At 41.5% G+C, this 20,595-nt stretch overlaps 1 protein-coding gene across 1 annotated transcript in view; it reads left to right on the top strand.

Annotated features, from left to right (window-relative positions):
- LOC126456191 (brachyurin-like) overlaps positions 1 to 20,595 on the top strand; it is a 67,307-nt gene that overhangs the window by 35,380 nt on the left and 11,332 nt on the right. The window contains exons 5-6 of the mRNA XM_050091945.1: positions 3,462 to 3,560; positions 11,310 to 11,452. Of these exons, the coding sequence (XP_049947902.1) occupies positions 3,462 to 3,560; positions 11,310 to 11,452 (242 nt within the window). The remainder of the gene's footprint in view (positions 1 to 3,461; positions 3,561 to 11,309; positions 11,453 to 20,595) is intronic.

The following is a 20,595-nucleotide window of genomic DNA, read 5'->3' as shown; positions in this document are numbered from 1 at the left end:
TAATAGTAATAACAATAATAAAGATTTCATGTTTCACCGATGTGTCACCACCTGTGAACAATGACGTACACCAGTGGGCCAGACGCAAGAAACTTTCGCATGATGTGTCATTGCCAAATAACATAGCTTGACCAAAAGTGGACAGCGCATAGAAAGAACTGCTACAATATGGCGTGTAAGGTATCTGAAAGAAGTATGCAATGAGACGAACAGAAATTACACTTTCATTCTAAGACAATAGTTTTACTAATCCACCGCGATTCATGATAGTTCCCTGGAAATTACAAAAGGCGGGACATGGTTCTTAATAGGGTGTGTGATCACCAATGACAGAAATGAATGTCTGCAACGTGCTCTCACGCTAGTCGTAAGGTTGGTAAGAGGTTCTTTTGGCAGGGCGTTACTTTTCCTCAACCACTACGGTTGACAACTGGTCCATGTGGAGGTGCTGCAGTAGATTGTTCCTGCGTGCAATAAATGAGGATACGTTCACCACTGTCGACGATGATCGGTTTGGTGGTGCAGGTGTTAACAGTGTGGAGATGCATAACGTTGCGTGCGGGTACTGACCTCCAAATCTTTCAACACTGTACATTCCTCAATTTACTTTATTGTGACCCTGTACCCCATCCCCATGTCCGTATTTTCAGCAGTGCAGTCTGCCTTGAATTCGTTTTTATGGATGGCAACTTGCGACCGCGTCGATCTACGCAGGTTGAGGAGCTCTCAGAACGAGAAGCTACTTGATGACTGGACTGGCCTGACTGTTTCCCTCAAGCACGTGTGGGATACATAGGGGAGACACTTTGCAGCATGTCCACATGCACGAATGACAATCCAGCCGTTGTCAGTCGCGCAGGTGGAGAAACGGAACGCCTGGTCACGTGATCCCCTTACCAACCTTGTGGCCAGCATGGGAGCACATTGAGGAGCATGTACTGCTGTCATGTATGATCACACACGCTATTATGATGATGTTCGGCATTTTTAAATATCCAGGGGTCCGTCAGGAGTCGCGATGACATCAGTGAAATTATCGTATTGGAATACAAATGTAATATTTGTTCCTCTCATTGCGTATTTCTTTCAGATACTAATAAATGAAAAGCACTAGTTTGCTTTTGTTCTACAATATTACTTTTATTGTTTTAACCGGTTTTTGGCTTACAAGGCCATCTTCAGACAGTTACTGAGAATTGTCACCAAAGAAGTTACAATGTTTGTAAACAACATTGGAAGAGAAGTTACACGTCTAAATTGAAGCAGAAACATTCAATAAGTAACATCTTTGACAGTTTGATGGTAATGCAATATAAAAAGTAAAACATTTGAAATGTAAATAAATAAAAATAAAATCGTAGTAGACAGGTAAAAAACTTTAACACTAAGTAGGAACAATATGCCAACATGACAGTTTCTATCAATAAACAAAACTAATAAAATAAAATTAGTACTTGACAAGCCTACTTCAGGAGGTGTAAAACATGGCGAGTGCTACACAAACCAATTAAAAGAAGAAAGAATTATCAATGTAGCTACAGAATATATAAAGAACTTAAGCAATATCAGTAAGATAAACAGAAACGAACAAATGGAAGAAAATGGAGGAATGTGAGGGAACACACCGTTAATGCAATCTTTGAGAGTAGCAATACACGAATACAAAAGGAGCAAACAGGAAAAACATTAACATTACACTCAAAACTGTGACTATGTAACAGTTTGCATTAAATAAATGAACCAAGTAAAATAAAAAAATATTTGATGAGACAACTGCAAAAGGTATTAAACATGGAAAGATTAACAGTTACCATATAGAAGAAAGCCTTAACAATTGACATGGATGACGTAGACAGTTTCAATAAAATAAAAGAACTTAATCAATATTGGAAAATTGGAATATGTAGGAGCAGACAGTGTGGGAAGTAATGAAACACAGAGATGATTGTGTGAAGTTTAGTAGAGGGGAACTGTTGAGCTGTGTCTTATCATTTAGGATTACATCAGGACTGTGAGCTAGATGTTTGTTAATTTCCAAGGCTTGCGGCAGGTTGAGTGTTTGGCCTTTGTTTGCTAAGTGAGGGACGTGGGAGTCTGGCTGGTTGTTGTGACCCTCACTCAGAACTTGCTCAGCAAATACGGAGTTAGAATTCTGCAACCTCCAGCTGCGTTTGTATTCAGCCAGGCTAGTTGATATGCCTCTTCCTGACTGGCCAATGTAAAATTTGTCACAATCAGAACAGGTAATTTTGTATACGCATTCTTGGTTAATAACTGGATCTTATCTTTGCTATTGAAAATACACTTACGTGTTTTATTGCAATAGTTCTTTCTACTCATAGTTCACATTTTATCAGGATATGTTACTTGGCATTGGTACATCATACGAAAATGACTTTCGCCCTTGAGTTTTGCTCATCTGTGCACTCGTAGAGTATTTGTACCGAGGGGTGTGAGGTCAGCTCATTGCGTTCCTGGTCCGCAATATTCTCTTCCTCAAGTCGAAGCCCCTAGTTCTTCAAATATCTCCTGAATTCCGAAATAAATCTTTCGTTACGCATTGGAGTGCACGTTGTTCTGAAAGTTCATGGCTGATTAAAACTGTATACTGGATCAGAACTCGAAATTTTGAGGTTTACAGCCACCGTACACACCGCTACAGAGTGAAAGATTTACTCTGGAAATAATATCCGAGGCCGTGGCTACCCTTTTTCTCCGAAATACCCTCTATTTGAAGAGTACTAGTCCATTAGGTTACGCAAGAGCACCTCGTTAAGTTTTAAAAGTAGGTCGCAAATACTGGCGGAAGGGAAGTTGTGGGGGTTGGTCGTGATTCGTGCTTGGATATGTCAGTCCGTATGAGGACTGTCCGCGAAAGGCAAAGTAGTGGGTTCGTGTCCGGGTCTGGCACGCAGTTTCAATCTGCCAACAAGGTTCGACTGTGCAGTTGTCTTCGTGACGGTCAGTGCAGCTTCACTTAGTCCACACACTAACCGAAAATCCATCGTACGGGTCGTGCGAATCGAACTTACATGTTATGGTCAAAGACGCTAACTACTCGGCAGGACGTAAATAGACAAGGTCACGTTAGAAAGGGGACTGTTGAGAAACGTTGACTACGGAATTTCACAAAGAACAGTTACCAAATATATTTCGATGTTTATGTCCCTGTAGTTTATACACGAAACTGATGGCCGGCCGCGGTGGTCTAGCGGTTCTAGGCGCTCAGTCCGGAACCGCGCGACTGCTACGGTCGCAGGTTCGAATCCTGCCTCGGGCATGGATGTGTGTGATGTCTTTAGGTTAGTTAGGTTTAAGTAGTTCTAAGTTCTAGGGGACTGATGACATCAGATGTTAAGTCCCATAGTGCTCAGAGCCATTTCAACGAAACTGATGCACTCTGTTTCCCGCAGCAAAGCACACTAGAGTCTAATGACAACTTCTTTGTTTCTTCTCTGCAGATTACGTGACACCGATCAGGCTACCGTCGAAGGCACAGGCCAGCGAGAGCTTCGCCGGCTGGGACGCAATCGTCTCTGGTTGGGGCCTCACAAGCAACGGTGAGTACGGAGTGCCAGCTGTAACGCCTGGCGCTACGCTACCACTCAAGACTTTTCTACAGTTCTTTTAAAAGACATGATTGTCGCCTTCGATAAAATTATTTATTTATAAAATCCACGACTGTAATTACCCACTTTGGCTAAAACACTAAAACTGGACTGTGTTCTACCTGAAATTGGTCAAAGGATGATATTTCAGACGTCGACTTTATAAACAAGTAATTTAACAGACGAAGGTAACTATGATATCTTGTAAGTGCTGTGCATTCCTGTGAACATGATTCAGTACCAAATAACCACCTTCCTGAAGCTCTAAGCCTAACTGTATAGTTCTCACGATTTGTAAATGTCATTCAGTGTGTCTCATGATAAAGGTACATTCATAGGAGGAGCTTGGACCAGCACTCTTGTAAATAGCTAAACAAAGAGACGTATGTACAGATTCCTTTCATGTAAATGGTCCAATGCACAGTGAAACGGCAGGAGCTTGCACTCCAAGCTGAGAGGTGATCGCTGCTTGTAGGATGTATTAGGTTCGTGCATAGGACCGTACCGTTCCCGTTTTGCGTGTTAATATTCCGCTTACTATGTGTTTATTTATAGTATTTACATATTGTCAATTTCAGATAGTGAATGGAGCTGTAGGTGCTAGAAAATGGAGTGCCAAATGGAGAAATTGGAACATTTACGACATTTTCTTCTCATTGAGTTCAGTAGAGGGGTGACAACAGCGGCAGCAGCCACCAACATTGGCGCCCTTATGAGGATAATACCAATAATCTTGTTCATGCACCACAATTTGATGAGGAGTTTCAGTGCCTAACACTCTCACATTTCAATGATTAACCTTTCCAGATAAATGGAAGGCATTTCATCATTGAATATGAGCTTGGAGACTAAATGTTCTGTCTCAAGTGCTACCTGCATTGTGATGCAAAACAGAAAGTGCTATTTTAAACTGTTAAATGAGCTGCAGACACTGCAGTATGAAATGTTACCACCAACAAAGAATCTTCCCCAGAATTTGCTGTGGTATTTGAAGTTCGTGACTTGCATGGGCCGCTGATTTTTTTAGGACTGCGTAAGAGACTTTTCCTCACTCTCTACATGGTTGCATCGGAAACACTTGGTCAACTAGTAGTTTTTTGTTTACAGAGACAACCAGTGTCCGTAAACTGTTGATACCAATGCACAGTGCTCTGGTTGCATGGCACTTCTTTTCGATAATTCCTTGTGAATGAAAATTGCGTTGTTGTAACACATAAACATCACACAAATTCCAACAAAAAAACTGTTTTCGTGCTTTGTCATCATTTTGTCAAGACACCGTCGTATCGCCAACAGTGGACACAGTGTAAACTCTGTGATTTTACCATTTTACTCATGAATCAATCATATTTGAACATTTAATATTTTTGAAAATTGTGAACTTTGTAAAAAATGAATAATTTATATTAGCCCTGTACATTGCAGATATATGTATTCAAACTGAATGATTACTTTCTCTCTACAGTACCTGTTCAAAATGTCAACAGTCTAGTGATCTCAACAAATTTTATAGCAATTTATCATTAACTGAATCTACCATTACAGGATATTCGCGTAACTCTTTGGCAAATTTTGAGCTCATATCTGTGAACAGATCCTATAGACATGCTAGAGGGGCAATAACTTACTAATTTGAAACGATTTCCTTTATAAACGGTGTTGAAACGTTGGAACGACGTTGGAGCGCAAGAGACTGTCACCATTTGCCAGTGACGGTACAGGTAAAAGGACCAATAGGACTCTTCTCCTCGAAAACATACAGTCCTACGATAAATACCCGCACCACACAGTCGCCTTCGCAGAGTGAAGTACTACCGTTTGATGTGTGAGAGGACTTTCCGTTGCTCATATTCTGCAATTCTGCATATTGACATTCCCTTGGAGATGGAAATGGGCTTCGTCTGTCCATGGATATTCATTGTCCACTTCAATGCGTGCAAGAAAGTCCTTAAAGAATGTTTGTATCGCTGGTAGGTCAGCAAAAAGGAACTCTGAACATGGGTAATTTTGTATGAATAGCAGTGCCGAATGTTTCGTTGGATTTTATGTACTGTGCTCCAAGGCATTTCCAACGTTGGGCCATATCCTCGTGCACCACATGTTTGGAAAAATACTCTCGACCCCTCCTGCAAAGCTGTGGGCACATCTTTGACTGACGTCGGATCAACTGCTTTTTTCCCTCTGCCACATGGACTTGAAAAGAACCTCTCATTTCGAATTTTGTAATCATTTTCTCAAGACCTCAGCAGACATCAGACCAATACCTGTTTTCGTGTCCTTGAGTGTCCGGAACTTCTGCCGCACAATCACCGTTTTCGTAAAAGAACTTTACCAGCAGCGAGCGGTGCTTCATGGAGACAGCCATGTTGGGCGTCTCGCACGCAAATTGAGCACAAACAGAGGAACGAACTTACAATGAAATCTAGGCCTTCAGCTGCTTACAGGCGTTGATAAATATCAACAGGGACAGTTGGAATTGCGTGCCACAACCGCGACTCGAACCGGGGATTTCCTGCTTACATGAGAGACGCTCTATCCGTCTGAGCCACCGAGGACACAGAGGATAGTGCGGCTATAGGGACTTATCTCTGGCACGCTCCGCGTGAGACCCACATTCTCAGCTTATTGTCCAAAACACTACGTTTGTAGTGCCCCTGCCACTATACTCATCAATCACAGCAGTCAATCTTCCGATTCCCGTAAGAGTTCGGGCAATGCGAGTGCATCCGCACTGAAGAAGATCATTGGCCGGAAAACCTTATCTACACTACTGTCCATTAAAATTGCTACACCACGAAGCTGACGTGCTACAGACGCGAAATTTAACCGACAGGAACAACATGCTGTGATATGCAAATGATTAGCTTTTCAGAGCATTCACACAAGGTTGGCGCCGGTGGCGACACCTACAACTTGCTGACATGAGAAAAGTTTCCAACCGATTTCTCATACACATACAGCAGTTGACAGGCGTTGCCTGGTGAAACGTTGTGATGCCTCGTGTAAAGAGGAGAAATGCGCACCATCACGTTTCCGACTTTGATAAAGGTCGTATTGTAGCTATCACGATTGCGGTTTATCGTATCGCGACCTTGCTGCTCGCGTTGGTCGAGATCCAATGACTGTTAGCAGAATATGGAATCGGTGGGTTCAGGAGGGTAATACAGAACGCCGTGCTGGATCCCAACGGCCTCGTATCACTACCAGTCGAAATGACGGCATCTTATCCGCATGACTGCAACGGATCGTGCAGCCACGTCTCGATCCCTGAGTCAACAGATGAGGATGTTTGCAAGACAACAACCATCTCTACGAACAGTTAGACGACGTTTGCAGCAGCATGGACTATCAGCTCGGAGACCATGGCTGGGGTTAAAAGTCATTTTCTCGGATGAATTCAGGTCCTGTTTACAGCATCATGATTGTTGCATCCGTGTTTGGCGACATCGCCGTGAACGCACATAGGAAGCGTGTAATCGTCATCGCCATACTGGCGTACCACCTGGCGTGATGGTATGGGGTGCCATTGGTTACACGTCTCGGTCACTTGTTGTTCGCACTGATGGCACTTTGAACAGTGGACGTTACATTTCAGATGTGTTATGACCCGTGGCTCTAGCCTTCATTCGATCCCTGCGAAACCCTACATTTCAGTAGGATAACGCACGACAGCATGTTGCAGGTCCTGTACGGGCCATTCTGGAAACAGAAAATGTTCGACTGCTGCCCTGGCCAGCACATTCTCCAGACCTCCCACCAATTGAACACGTCTGGTCGATGGTGGTTGAGCAACTGGCTCGTCACAATACGCCAATCACTACTCTTGATGAACTGTGGTATCGTCTTGAAGCTGCATGGGCAGCTGTACCTGTACATGCCATCCAAGATCTGTTTGACTCAATGCCCAGGCGTATCAAGGCCGTTATTACGGTCAGTGGTGGTTGTTGTGGGTTCTGATTTCTCAGGATCTATGCACTGACATTGCGTGAATATGTAATCACATGTGAGTTCTAGTATAATATATTTGTCCAATGAATACCCGTTTATCATCTGCATTTCTTCCTGGTGTAGCAATTTTAATGGCCCGTAGAGTATATGAAAATGGTATCTGTTCTTTCAAACATGTCCGAAAGAACAGATACCATCTTCATATAAACTGAGGAACAGCTGTATGCCTCGCGTCTATTGGTACACATATTCTGACATTTACAGCCCCGTCTCTTAGTCAAATTTTCGTTAGCTTTTTGTCCCCCATGATGTTTCCACTGCTCCTACAGAGATAGCATTCTCAGCAGTGGTTCTCTTTCTACAGCGTTTTGAAACTGACTCTAAATAATGAAAAGTGTGAGGTCATTGTTATGAGTGCTAAATGGAATCCGTTAAACTTCGGCTGCACGATAAATCAAATCTAAAGGTCGTAAATTTCACCAAATAAGTAGGAATTAAAGTTACGAATAACTTAAATTGGAAAGAGCACATAGAAAATATTGTGGCGAAGGCAAACCAAAGACTGCGTTTTATTGGCAGAAAGAAAACGTAACAGATTACCAAAGAGACTACCTGCATTACGCTGGTCCGTCCTCTTTTGGAGCACTGCTGCGCGTTCTAGGATCCTTACCAAATAGGATTAACGAAGTACATCGAGAAAGTTCAAAGACGAGCAGCACGTTTTGTAGAATGCCTAAATAGAGGAGAGAGTTTCACTGACGTGATACAGGATTTGGGGTGAACATCATTAAAACAAAGACGTTTTTAGTTGGGCCCGGATCTTCTAACGAAATTTCGATCACTTTCCTGCACCGAATGCGAAAATATTTTGTTGACGCCGACCTACATAGGGAGAAACGATCATCGTCATAAAATAAGGGAAATCGGGCGTCGCAAGGAAAGAGATAGGTGTTCGTTTCTTCCGTGTGCTGTTCGAGATTGGAATAATAGAGAAGGTGGTTCGATGGATCCTCTGCCAGGAACTTAAGTACGATTTGCAGTAGAAATGTAATTATGGAAATCCTGTACATTGATATTTATATGTCGTGTGATTAAAGATTTTTATTCTTTTGATTTTATATCCCATGTGTACAAGAAAACTTCGCGCGAATTTTAGTTGTGGTTAAGGAAAGTAATTCTACAAGTTATCTTGCGGAAATATACCATCACCACTAGGGAAGACGTCAAGCATGAATTGAAGCAGGTGTTCATCAATTATGTTCACGTACTGCACAGTTGTCACGGTGCCGTCGATTACTACGACGAAGCCAAAGTAAATGTCGCGCACAGCATAATACTGAATCCACTGGCCTACACTTGTGGCACAGTGCATGGTTCATGCAGCCAAATTTCTGGATGACAGCGTGTCCAAATACCATCATCTACGTCTACATGTACATAGATAATGCGCGAGCCACCGTAAGGCGTGTGGCAGAAGGTAACCTGTACCAGCACTCGTCATTTCCCGTCCTGTTACACTCACAAATCGAGCGAGCGAAAAACGACTATACGCATCAGCCATAATTCCTCGTATCTTATCTTCGTGGTCCTTAAGCGCGATGTATGCTGGCTGGAACAGAATCGTTCGGCAGCCAGCTTCAAATGCCTGTTCTCTAAATTTTCTTAATAGTGTTGCCCGAAAAAAACGCTGCCTTTCCTGCTGTGATTCCCATTTCAGTTCCCGAAGCGTCTCCGTTACACTTACGTTTTGTTCGAACCTACCGGTAACAAATATAGCAGCCCTCCTCCAAACTGTTTCGATGCCTTAATTCAATCCGACCTAGGACGGATCCCAAACACTTGTGCAGTACCCAAGAATAGGTCGCACCAGTGACCTATATGTGGTGCTTCCCTACCACGGTTTTCACACGCTCGTTGCACAGATATTTAAACGACTTGGCTGTGTCAAGCTGGACACTAGCAGTACAGTATCCGAACACTACAGGTTTGTTCTTCCTACTCATCCGCATTATGTTACATTTTTCCACATTTAAGACTAGCAGCTATTCCTCACACTAACTGGAAATTTTGTCTAAGTCGGCTTGTATCTCAATTTCGACACTATACGCACACCCTGACCTGGTATAACAAGCAATGTGATTCATCCAACCAGGTGACAATTTTCTGTTGATCCGCCATCCAATATTGATGATTCAGTACCCACTGCAGCCATTATTGACGATGGCATTGGGTCAATACGGGAAATCGTTAGGGTCGTTTGCTGTAGAGCTGTGGATCCTGTCATGAGATACGCCGCAGAACGCCGCCAATCCTGCTACAGGAGCCGGGAAAGCCTCTGACCCCCATGTTCCATAATGAGAGGTAGACGTCTAATTTACTGTAGCTTATTCGTTGTTGAAACCTCCTTCAACCACTTTGCGCAGATGTGCACGACAGTAACGCGCTAAGAATGGACCGGCTTCATCCTTTCCAAACTACAGGCCCAGTCTGCAGTTTGTCAGAATCACTTACGTCAGTGTATTCCCCATTTACAGCCGTATCGTCCGGCCACAACTGTGTGAAAAGGCTCGTAGTACTAGAAAAAATGAAATATTAGTTCACTTTAATATATAAATGAATACAAGATTTACTTAACTTTGACACACTTCTTGCAGTAGTAGCACTGGATAATTTACAGATGTCATGGGCTAGCAAAGCATTACTTGAGGCATTAATTAACAAAACTGTTCTCTTTGAGTACAATGTTCAACATTGGTAAAGGTATATGTCCATCTGAAGCTTCATGAACACTGTCTACTCGGTGTTGTTGATTCCTAAAGCTGAGGTCTCGAACTGTGCCGAGCACGACGCTATATTGACCTCAGTGTGAGTGCGCTGCCGTACTGAGATGGGAAGCGTGGTCTTGAGGAGCGCCTCCCATACGTCGTTGCAGAATGCAGCGAACGATAGCTAAAGTTTGTGGTATCGACGCGCATTGCCAACTTTAGTGTGGCAACACGATCTCTAGACGCTACCAGAATAATGATTAACCTCTAATTTCTGCTCCTCTTATCTGCTTTCCTCATCTAGCCACGCATAGCTGCACCCACCATCAGTAGACAACTTACAACTCAGCCTGAAAGGAGCAAACAGTTCGATGACCACAGGCACCAGTTGTACGGTTACCAAATAAGCCACGAGTAGACTGAACTGCCGATTAAGCTTTATGCAAATTACAAAACTTTTAGACGAGCCACCTAAAATACGGCGAGAAAATTTATGACGAAACTGTATAAGTAGACGTTAACAAACGCTTGCATCTGTTTATCATCCACCGTTCTCGACATGGAGAGCGCTTAATAACTTGAGAAATGGCGTTACGTGGTGCAATACTAACCTGAGAAAGTAGGGATATAATGAGAGAGATTCCTTTCAGTGTAGTGGAATACAAGATCATCAACATCTAGTGATATGTCAAAAAGTTGGCAAAACTTGCAAGGTAGCAGGTATTATCCAAGAAAATGACAAAGCCATCCATGTGACTAATTATTAGAAATATGCGATATAGTTGATTCCCGTAACAGCACCAGGCGGCATTCAGTCTTGTGGTAGGGTTAGTAGTCATCATAATGATTTGGCTCATCTGTGTAGTTTTAAGACTGCGCTATTGAAGTTTCTGGATGTCGTTTTCTCGTATAGTAGTTGCATGACAATCTCTATGCTTCATCAGTTGCTTGTCTTTTCAGTATGTACACGATTCTGTCTTTGTTACAGATGCGTGGACGGTTAGTTCGTACCTGAAGTACATCAATGTGAAGATCTGGACAAACGCTGACTGTCAAAATATCCACGGTAGCGACCTCGTGGACGACAATGCTATATGCGCTATGGGAACACAGGGTCAGCTACCATGCAATGTAAGTCTACATCGATAGAATTTTGGCCTTTTCGTGGCGTTCCTAGTTAAGACAGTGACGCAACCAGATTCATCGTTGGCTAAATACTATCACATAAAAGCAAGTTCATAAGTAATATTGCATTTTAGTATAGGAATTATTCTGAGTAGTCGACATCAACATTAATTTTTATTTATACTTTGCCAAACCCATCTTTAGCAAAAGGTTTTGGTAATAAAACGCTGCAGATAGAGTAATAGTTTGGATCAGTGATATGATCGAAACACATACCGAATGTGACAATTGACGGTTTGACAGACCATTTGCTTCAACTGACATTATAAGCGCACTTTTCTGGAGTGTGTTTCGTCTATGAACTATAATGAAAATAAAAATATGTTAGAAAGTGTCAAGTACAACATAAACTATTCTTCCAGTGTTCGTCCTCCAATCTTGAAGTGAGTTAAGGCCTTCGCTGTAGAAGTATATTTTGTAAGTGGGTCGAGCAAAGCCTATCGAAATGTTCATCCATTTGTTATAACTGAGCAAGTCCATCGAAGAAGTATGAGAGATAACTTCAGTGTATATGACCGAATATTGACTGACCAGCCATCATATTTTTATTAATGGAAATTCTAAAAGATGAAAAGAATTTAATTTTGAATGCATATATTTTTAATTTTAGATTCCTGTTTCAATCCAAGTTACGTGCAGATGGATGTTAGTTTCTATTTTAAGGAATAATAATTGCTTCAATATGTCGGTCAATAAGAAAGGAACACAAGTTTTCTGTACAGAAAAATACTGACCCATTTTCGTAATACCAGGTGTCCGAAAATATTGCTTCGCAATTTTGAACAGTTTCAGAAATTCACCATGTTAGTTACAGAAATATCCTTTATGTACTGTCGGTAATTTCTAGAGAGCGCATGTTTTAAGTACCAATTTAGAGAAGTAATGAGAAACGAACCTTTCCCGTCAGAATAAATGACTTGTAACGAACACATGTAAATCACAGCGAGCCACCATTTGTACACACATGTGCTGACAGGAAGACTAAGGGCGTTACATTACACAGATGATCCACCATAATGGCGAAAACCTTTAGAGGACCTGAAGAACAGCTTTAAATTTGAAAGCAATGAAACTCAAGAATTGCATCCGTCCATGGATGCAATGAGAACTCCAGCAAAGCTTGAGAGAGAAGAATAGTGTCATAGGCAGCATCTTTTAACGCCACCAGAGGAGACAGGGCAAATTCCCAGCAGAAAAAAGGCAGTCACGTTATCTGTTCACAGCTGAAGCGTTTAGTCATCAACGATCACCTACAGATGCAATAAGGAGCACTGAAGTTCAAATAGTTGTAGGTAAAGAGAGCTGCCTAAAGCGGGAAATGAGTTCAACCGAAATCTTTTCAAACGATCTTACAGTGTTCAGAAAGGATAGACTAAATACGATTGGTGGTGGAGTATTTATTGCTGTCAGAGGAAGTTTCCGTTGTAGTGAAATTAAAATATATAGTTCGTGTGAAATTATGTGGGTAGAGGTTATACCTGACAATCGGACTAAACTGTTAATTGGATCGTTTTGCCGACTACTGATAGCCTTGGGAGCGGCAGGCTTGACAAAACTCCACCATTTGGTGAGCAAGACGTATGAGACAGGTGAAATACCCCCAGACTTCAAGAAGAATGTATTAATTCCAATCCCAAAGAAAACAGGTGTTCACAAATGTGAAAATTACCGAACTAACAGTTTAATAAGCCACGGCTGCAAAATACTAACACGAATTCTTTACGGGCGAATGGAAAAACTGGTAGAAGCCGACCTCGGAGAAGATCAGTTTGGATTCCGTAGAAATGTTGGAACACGTGAGGCAATACTGACCCTACGACTTACCTTAGAAGCTAGATTAAGGAAAGGAAAACCTACGTTTCTAGCGTTTGTAGACTTAGCGAAAGCTTTTGACAATGTTGACTGGAATAGTCTCTTTCAAATTCTGAAGGAGGCAGGGGTAAAATACAGGGAGCGAAAGGCTTGTACAGAAACCAGATGGCAGTTATAAGAGTCGAGGGCAATGACAGGAAAACATTGGTTGGGAAGGGAGTGAGACAGGGTTGTAGCTTATCCCCGATGTTATTCAATCTGTATATTGAGCAAGCAGTAAAGGAAACAAAAGAAAATTGAGGAGTAGGAATTAAAATCCATGGAGAAGAAATCAAAACTTTGAGGTTCGCCGATGACATTGTAATTCTGTCAGAGACAGCAAAGGACATGGAAGAGCAGCTGAACGGAATGGACAGTGTCTTGTAAGGAGGACATAAGATGAACACCAATTAAAGCAAAACGAGGATATTGGAATGTAGTCGAATTAAATCGGGTGATGCTGCGGGAATTAGATTAGGAAATGAGACGTTTAAAGTAATAAATGAGTTTTGCTATTTGGGGAGCAAAATAACTGATGATGGTCGAAGTAGAGAGGATATAAAATGTAGACTGGCAATGGCAAGGAAAGCATTTCTGAAGAAGAGAAATTTCTTAACATCGAATATAGATTTAAGTGCCAGGAAGTCTTTTCTGAAAGTATTTGTATGGAGTGTAGCCATGTATGGAAGTGAAACGTGGTCAATAAATAGTTTAGACAAGAAGAGAATAGAAGCTTTCGAAATGTGGTGCTACAGAAGAATGCTAAAGATTAGATGGGTAGATCACATACCTAATAAGGAGGTACTGAATAGAATTGGAGAGAAGAGAATTTGTGGCACAACTTGATTGGAAGGGATCGGTTGGTAGGGCATATACTGAGGCATCATAGGACCACCAATTTAGTATTGGAGGGCAGCGTGGAGGGTAAAAATCGTAAAGGGAGACGAACAGATGAATACACTAAACAGATTCAGAAGGATGTATGTTGCAGTGGGTACTGGGAGATGAAGAAGCTTGCACAGAATAGAGTAGCATGGAGAGCTGCATCAAACCAGTCTCTGGACTGAAGACCACAACAACAACTTACTCCCCGGCACAGAAGATATAGTTGCTGAACAGTTCAAAGAAAACTTGAGTCTCATTTCAAATAAGTACCGCGCTCATACAATTATAGTCGGTGGTCCCTTCAATCTACCCTCGATATGCTGGAAAAATTATACGTTTAAAGCCGGCGGCAGACATAAAACGTCATCCGAAATTGTACTGAATGCTGCCTCAGAAAATTATTTTGAACAATTAGTTCATGAGCCCACTCGAAGCGTAAATAGTGACGAAAGCATACCTGACTTTTTAGCGACAAATAATCCTGGACAAATAGTGATTATTGTGACGAATACCGCGATTAGCGACCACAAGGCAGTTGCTGCTAGGCTGAAAACCGCAACTCCTACAAACATAAAAAAGAAACACTAAGTATATCTATTTAAAAAAAGCTGATAATAATGCTCGTAACGCCTTTTTAAGAGACCGTTTTCACTCCTTCCGATCTGATCATGTAAGTGTAGAAAAGCTGTGGAATGTTTTCAAAGAGATAGTATCGACAGCAAGTGAGATATATATACCACATAAATTATATAGTGATGGTACTGATCCCCCATAGTACACAAAACGGGTAGGATCGTTGTTGCAGAAGCAACAAAAAAAGCATGCCAAATTTAAAAGTACCCTAAATTATCAAGATTGACAAAGTTTTACAGAATTCGAAATATGGCGCGTACTTCAATGCAAGATGCTTTTAATAATTTCCACAACGAAATTCTGTCTCGAAATCTGGCAGAAAACCCAAAGAGATTCTGGTCATACATAAAGACACTAGTGGCAAGACGGAATCAATACCTTCACTGCGCGATAACAACGGTGAAGTCACTGATGACAGTGCTACTAAGGCAGAGTTATCAAACACGATTTTCCGAAACACCTTCACTAAAGAAGACGAAGTAAATATTCCTGAATTCCAATCAAGGACAACTGCCAAGATGAGAAACATAGAAGTAGATATCCTAGGTGTAACGAAGCAGCTTAAGTCACTTAATAAAGGCAAGGCCCCCAGTCCAGACTGTATACCAGTCAGGTTCCTCTAAGGACATGCTGACAAAATAGCTCCATATTTATCAATTATATACAACCACACGCTCACAGAAAGATCCGTACCTAAAGACTGGAAATTCTTCAAGTCACACCAATACCCAAAAAGGGAAGAAGGAGTCATCCGCTGAATTAGAGGCCAATATCTTTAACGTCAGTTTGCAGTTGGTTTTTGGAACATATACTGTATTCGAACATTATGAAGTACCTCGAAGAAAACGGTTTATTAACACATAGTCAGCACGGTTTCCGAAAATATCATCCTTTGAAACACGACTAACTCTTTATGACCATGAAGTAATAAGTGCTGTCGACAAAGGATGTCAAATTGATTCCATATTTTTAGATTTCCAGAAGGCTTTCGACACCGTTCCTTACAATCGTCTTCTAACCAAACTGCGTGCCTATGGAATATCGCTTCAGTTGTGCGACTGGATTCGTGATTTTCTGTCAGAAAGGTCACAGTTCGTAGTAATAGACGGAAGGTCATCGAGTAAAACAGAAATAATATACGGCGTTCCCCAAGGAAGTGTTATAGGCCCTCTATTGTTCCTGATCTTTATTAACGACAAAGGAGACAATCTGAGTAGCCGTATTAGATTTTTTGCAGATGATGCTGTTATTTACCGTCTTATAATGTTATCAGATGATCAAAACGACTTGCAAAATGATTTAGATAAGATATCTGTATGGTGCGAAAAGTGGCAATTGCCCTAAATAAAGAAAAGTGAGAAGTTTTTGACATGGGTTCTAAAAGAAATCAGCTAAATTTCGATTACTCGATAAGTCACACATATCTGAAGACTGTAAATTCAACTAAATACCTAGGGATTACAATTACAAATAACCTAAATTGGAACGATCACGTAGATAATATTGTGGGTAAAGGAAACCAAAGACTGCCATTCATTGGCAGAACACTTAGAAGGTGCAACAGGTCTACTAAAGAGACTGCTTACACCACGCTTGTCCGCCCTATTCTGGAGTATTGCTGTGCGTTGTGAGATCCGCATCAGGTGGGACTGACGGATGACATCGAAAAAGTGCAAAGAAGGATGGATCGTTTTATGCTATAGTGAAGTAGGAGAGATAGTGCCACAGACATGATACGTGAATTGGAGTGGCAATCATTAAAACAAAGGCGTTTTTCGTTGCGACGGGATCTTCTCATGAAATTTCAATCACCAGTTTTCTCCTCCGGTGGCGAAAAAATTCTGCTGGCACCCACCTACATAGGGAGAAATGATCATCACGATAAAATAAGAGAAATCACAGCTCGCACAGAAAATTTTAAGTTCTCGTTTTTTCCCGCGCTCCTTTCGAGGGTGAACGGTAGAGAGACAGCTTGAAGGTGGTTCATTGAACCCTCTGCCAGGCACTTTGTTGTGAATAGCAGAGTAATCACGTAGATGAAGCAGCGTGCTGTGACGTCTCGTGTATCTGCAGGTCATGCAGGAATTCTGGTTACAGAAGATATTACGGCATGCTGCTTCCTTCTGCGGTCAATTAAGGTAGAAATCTGTCAACTGCAATGAGATAACCGTATGCCACCTTCATCCTCTTAAAGGACTACGCGTTTTCGCCTCTACCCCCTCAGAATTGTTCACGATAACTCTTTAGGGGGCGTGCAACGCTTCTATTTCTGGTTGTATTATAATGTATATTCTCATTAGGCATACAGTGGACTTGGCCTTCCCAGATGAATCGATAATATAAAGTTAATTACCGGGATATTCCAAGAAGTGCGGTAGGACCATTACGGTTTACAGTGTATATAAATGATCTAGTACAGGGCTTCCCAACCTTTTCAGCTGGCGGACCCCTTCTTCAGTCGAAAATCCATGGCGGACCCCTAGTCACTCAAGAGCACAGAAACTTTAAATTTCAGAGCGAAACCCATGGGAATTGAAAGCTTCTTAACGCAAGTGCCATGTTCCCAATGCCCCCACTCCCCCCAACCCCTCCGCCCCCCCCCCCCCCCCCTCCGCCCGAACTATCAATAGTCTTTGGTTTTGAGATGAATGATAACAACTTGAAATTAACGATCCAATTTGAATTCCTACTGTATCCAGACACTTACTAGTGGATTTACTCCCTTTGTTCAACACATTATAGTCTGATTAAAATTACTTGCTAATTGAAATTTCACTCGATGGAGCTGTCTTCCTCCAAGAGCAATCAACGTCACGTCCAAACTGTTTGCTGTTGATAAGCTACCGCTTATGGTCTGTTCACTTCCACTATTTGGCTACTGTTGTGTAAGGAGCATGCATATTTCGTAACAATCGTGTGTGTGTGTGTGTGTGTGTGTGTGTGTGTGTGTGTGGTTTTTCGTGAAATCCGAAGAAAAATGTTCAAATGTATGTAAAGAATTCCTTTGGTCGTCCTCCCTCCTCATTCATTTCAACCGGAAACTTCCCTTGTTGTGAAGGCGATGGAGAAACTGCAGCCTTCTTCAATAATCCTGACTTCAACCACCGATGCATGTTAGCAGTAATAAACTGGTCAAAAATCGACTTATGAAATAGGTAGTGCACTGACAAAGCAAGTTTAACATTTAATGATGCCTGGGGCCCATACGCGCCAGCGAGCGCTGTGATTGGTTGAGAAAGCTCGCTCCGGCGCACAAACGCGTATTGCTGCGCAAGCAATCGATCAGAGAAGCTGCATTCTCCGCCACTAAACTGTGTATACGTTCTCAATTAGGAACCGCAAAGGCTGCTTGGGGATACGACCTGTTCACAAGAAAAAAAAATAGTGATGAATTTGATTTTCACATTTTTATTCAATAATTTTACTCATTATTTTACACGATTTGGTGAAAGGTGGCCGCGGACCCCCTAGGCAGAGCCGGTGGACCCCTAAGGGGTCCGCGGACCACACGTTTGGAAGCCCTGATCTAGTAGAAAGCGCCGGAAGCTGTTTACCACTGAACGCAGACGAAGCGGTTGTCTATAAGAAAGTAGCAACGCCAGAACACAGCACCGGTTTTCAGAATGACCTGCAGAGGGTTGATGAATGGTGCAGGCAGTCAGACACGTTGACTGCCTAGCTAAGGTGGAGGAGCTTAAGTGGAATGAGCGCGTAAAACAAATAATAGGAAAAGCAGGTCCCACGCTGAGATTCATACGAAGAATCTTAACGAAATTCATCTCATCCACAAAAGAAGCGGCTTATAAGGTGCTTGTTCGACTGTTTATCTGTATGGGATCCTTACCAGGTAGGATGACAGGAGAGATAAAGACGATCGAACGAAGAACGGCATGTCTCGCCACGGGATCGTTTAGTCAACGCAAGAGCCTTACAGGGAAGCTCAACAAACTCCGGAGGCAGACAAGAGAAGCATTGTGAATCACGGAGAAGTTTGTTATTGAAACTTCAAGGAAACACTTTCCGGGAAGAATCGGACAATATATTAATTCCTGCCACACATATCTCGCGAAATGACAACGGCTAGAAAATTCGAGAAATCAGAGCTAATACAGGAGGCTTACCGATAATCACTGTTTCAACGCGCCATTGGCGAGTCGAACAGGGTAGTAGCCCCCGCCACGCACCGTCAGATGTCTTGAGGAATATGATGTAGATTTAGTGGATGTCGGTATTTTCAATTATATTAGTAAAGCGTTCAACATGTAGTGCTTGTCTAATATCGGCATTCCCATTACCGTCCAACAACGAATATCCCGCTACAAAGCAGAGGCACTTCTCCGATGATTCGATTAATCGTAATTGATCAGATGTTAGGGTGGAACATTCGCTGCCATACTTTTCAGAATTTAATTAATTATTCTTTCAGAACGGCTCTCTTAAATGTAAGTTGCGTGGTTCCACAGAAATTTCTGGGACTAGGCAATTTTAGCTCTACGTCATCCAAGTTCGGAAATTTAGAATTGCACACTAAATATTTAAATTCTCTTACTTGTTCAATGATTTGTCCATCTATAACAGTTTTGGCCCTTATGAGTAACAACCCTTGAAATGCCCCACTTTTGTTTTATCTACCAGTACTCTCATTCCGTATTTAGTGGCAGTTTGACTCAACTTTCATCCTGCAATTTGTGGTTCTTCTGTTATAATCTGATCATCAGTAAACAGCATCATGTCTCATTTAATATGATAAACCATTTATGAATGATATCGTCTTGAAACATCGAACAGTATGGGGGACAGTGGACAGCTTTATCTAATTCCTTGATTAAAGTCAACAGAGTCTGTCCTATCTCTTACAGTGCAGATCCTTATTTTATTATTTTATGAAATATGACTGAATTGCCTTAATCAGGGGTGCTGGAATTCCCATTTCCTTAAGTGAGTCCTACAGCGTTTTCCGCTTTTCCTTCTCAGACGCCTCTTTATAATCGTAAAACCATCATATGTTCGTGATCTAAATTTTCTTCTTTTCTCACTTACATGTGCAAAGTGAAAAGACAAACAGAACATGATATACCTCTTCCAAGACCATGTTATACATCTAACATACTTGTTTCCACTATTGGTATTAATTTCTTGTTAATAATTTTAGCAGTGTGTAACAAGGATTTACCAGACTCATTCCTAGGTAATTTGCACATTGTTATTTATCACGTTTCTTGTAAATTCCGCTTCATTTTATTCATGTGGCACACGTCCTCTCTGCCAGCAAGCATTCACAAAAGTTAAAAGTCTATGCTTTACTGGATCAGCTATATAGTTAATCATGTCCATGTTTATATTATCAGTGTTCGGTGGCTTTTTGTTCTCTGTTTCTTGGATTACATTCCCCAGTTGTTATCAGACCTATAGATTCACTAATATTGCTGTTTATTTCTGGCATTTCGTTATCAATTCATAAAAATTTGAATTACTTTAACCATTTCCTTTCGCATATTATATTTAATTGTAAAGCACCTCGTGCTTGCTCATTCAAGTCCTTCATAACTTTGTATGCTTTGTTTTATCTTATATGAATATCATGCTCTATTTCACATAGCATATCGATCCGAACTTTACCGTTTAATTTTTCGTATTTCTTTATTTCCTACAGCAGTTTTATTTTTATAATTCTCTCTGTAATTCATGTTATTAGATGACGAAAGGTTATTAGATAAGTC

This window comes from Schistocerca serialis, chromosome 2, assembly GCF_023864345.2.
Source record: "Schistocerca serialis cubense isolate TAMUIC-IGC-003099 chromosome 2, iqSchSeri2.2, whole genome shotgun sequence".
NCBI classification, from domain to species: Eukaryota; Metazoa; Arthropoda; class Insecta; order Orthoptera; family Acrididae; genus Schistocerca; species Schistocerca serialis.
The sequence above is the reverse complement of the archived record's forward strand: the minus strand, read 5'-3'. Positions and strand labels throughout refer to the sequence as shown.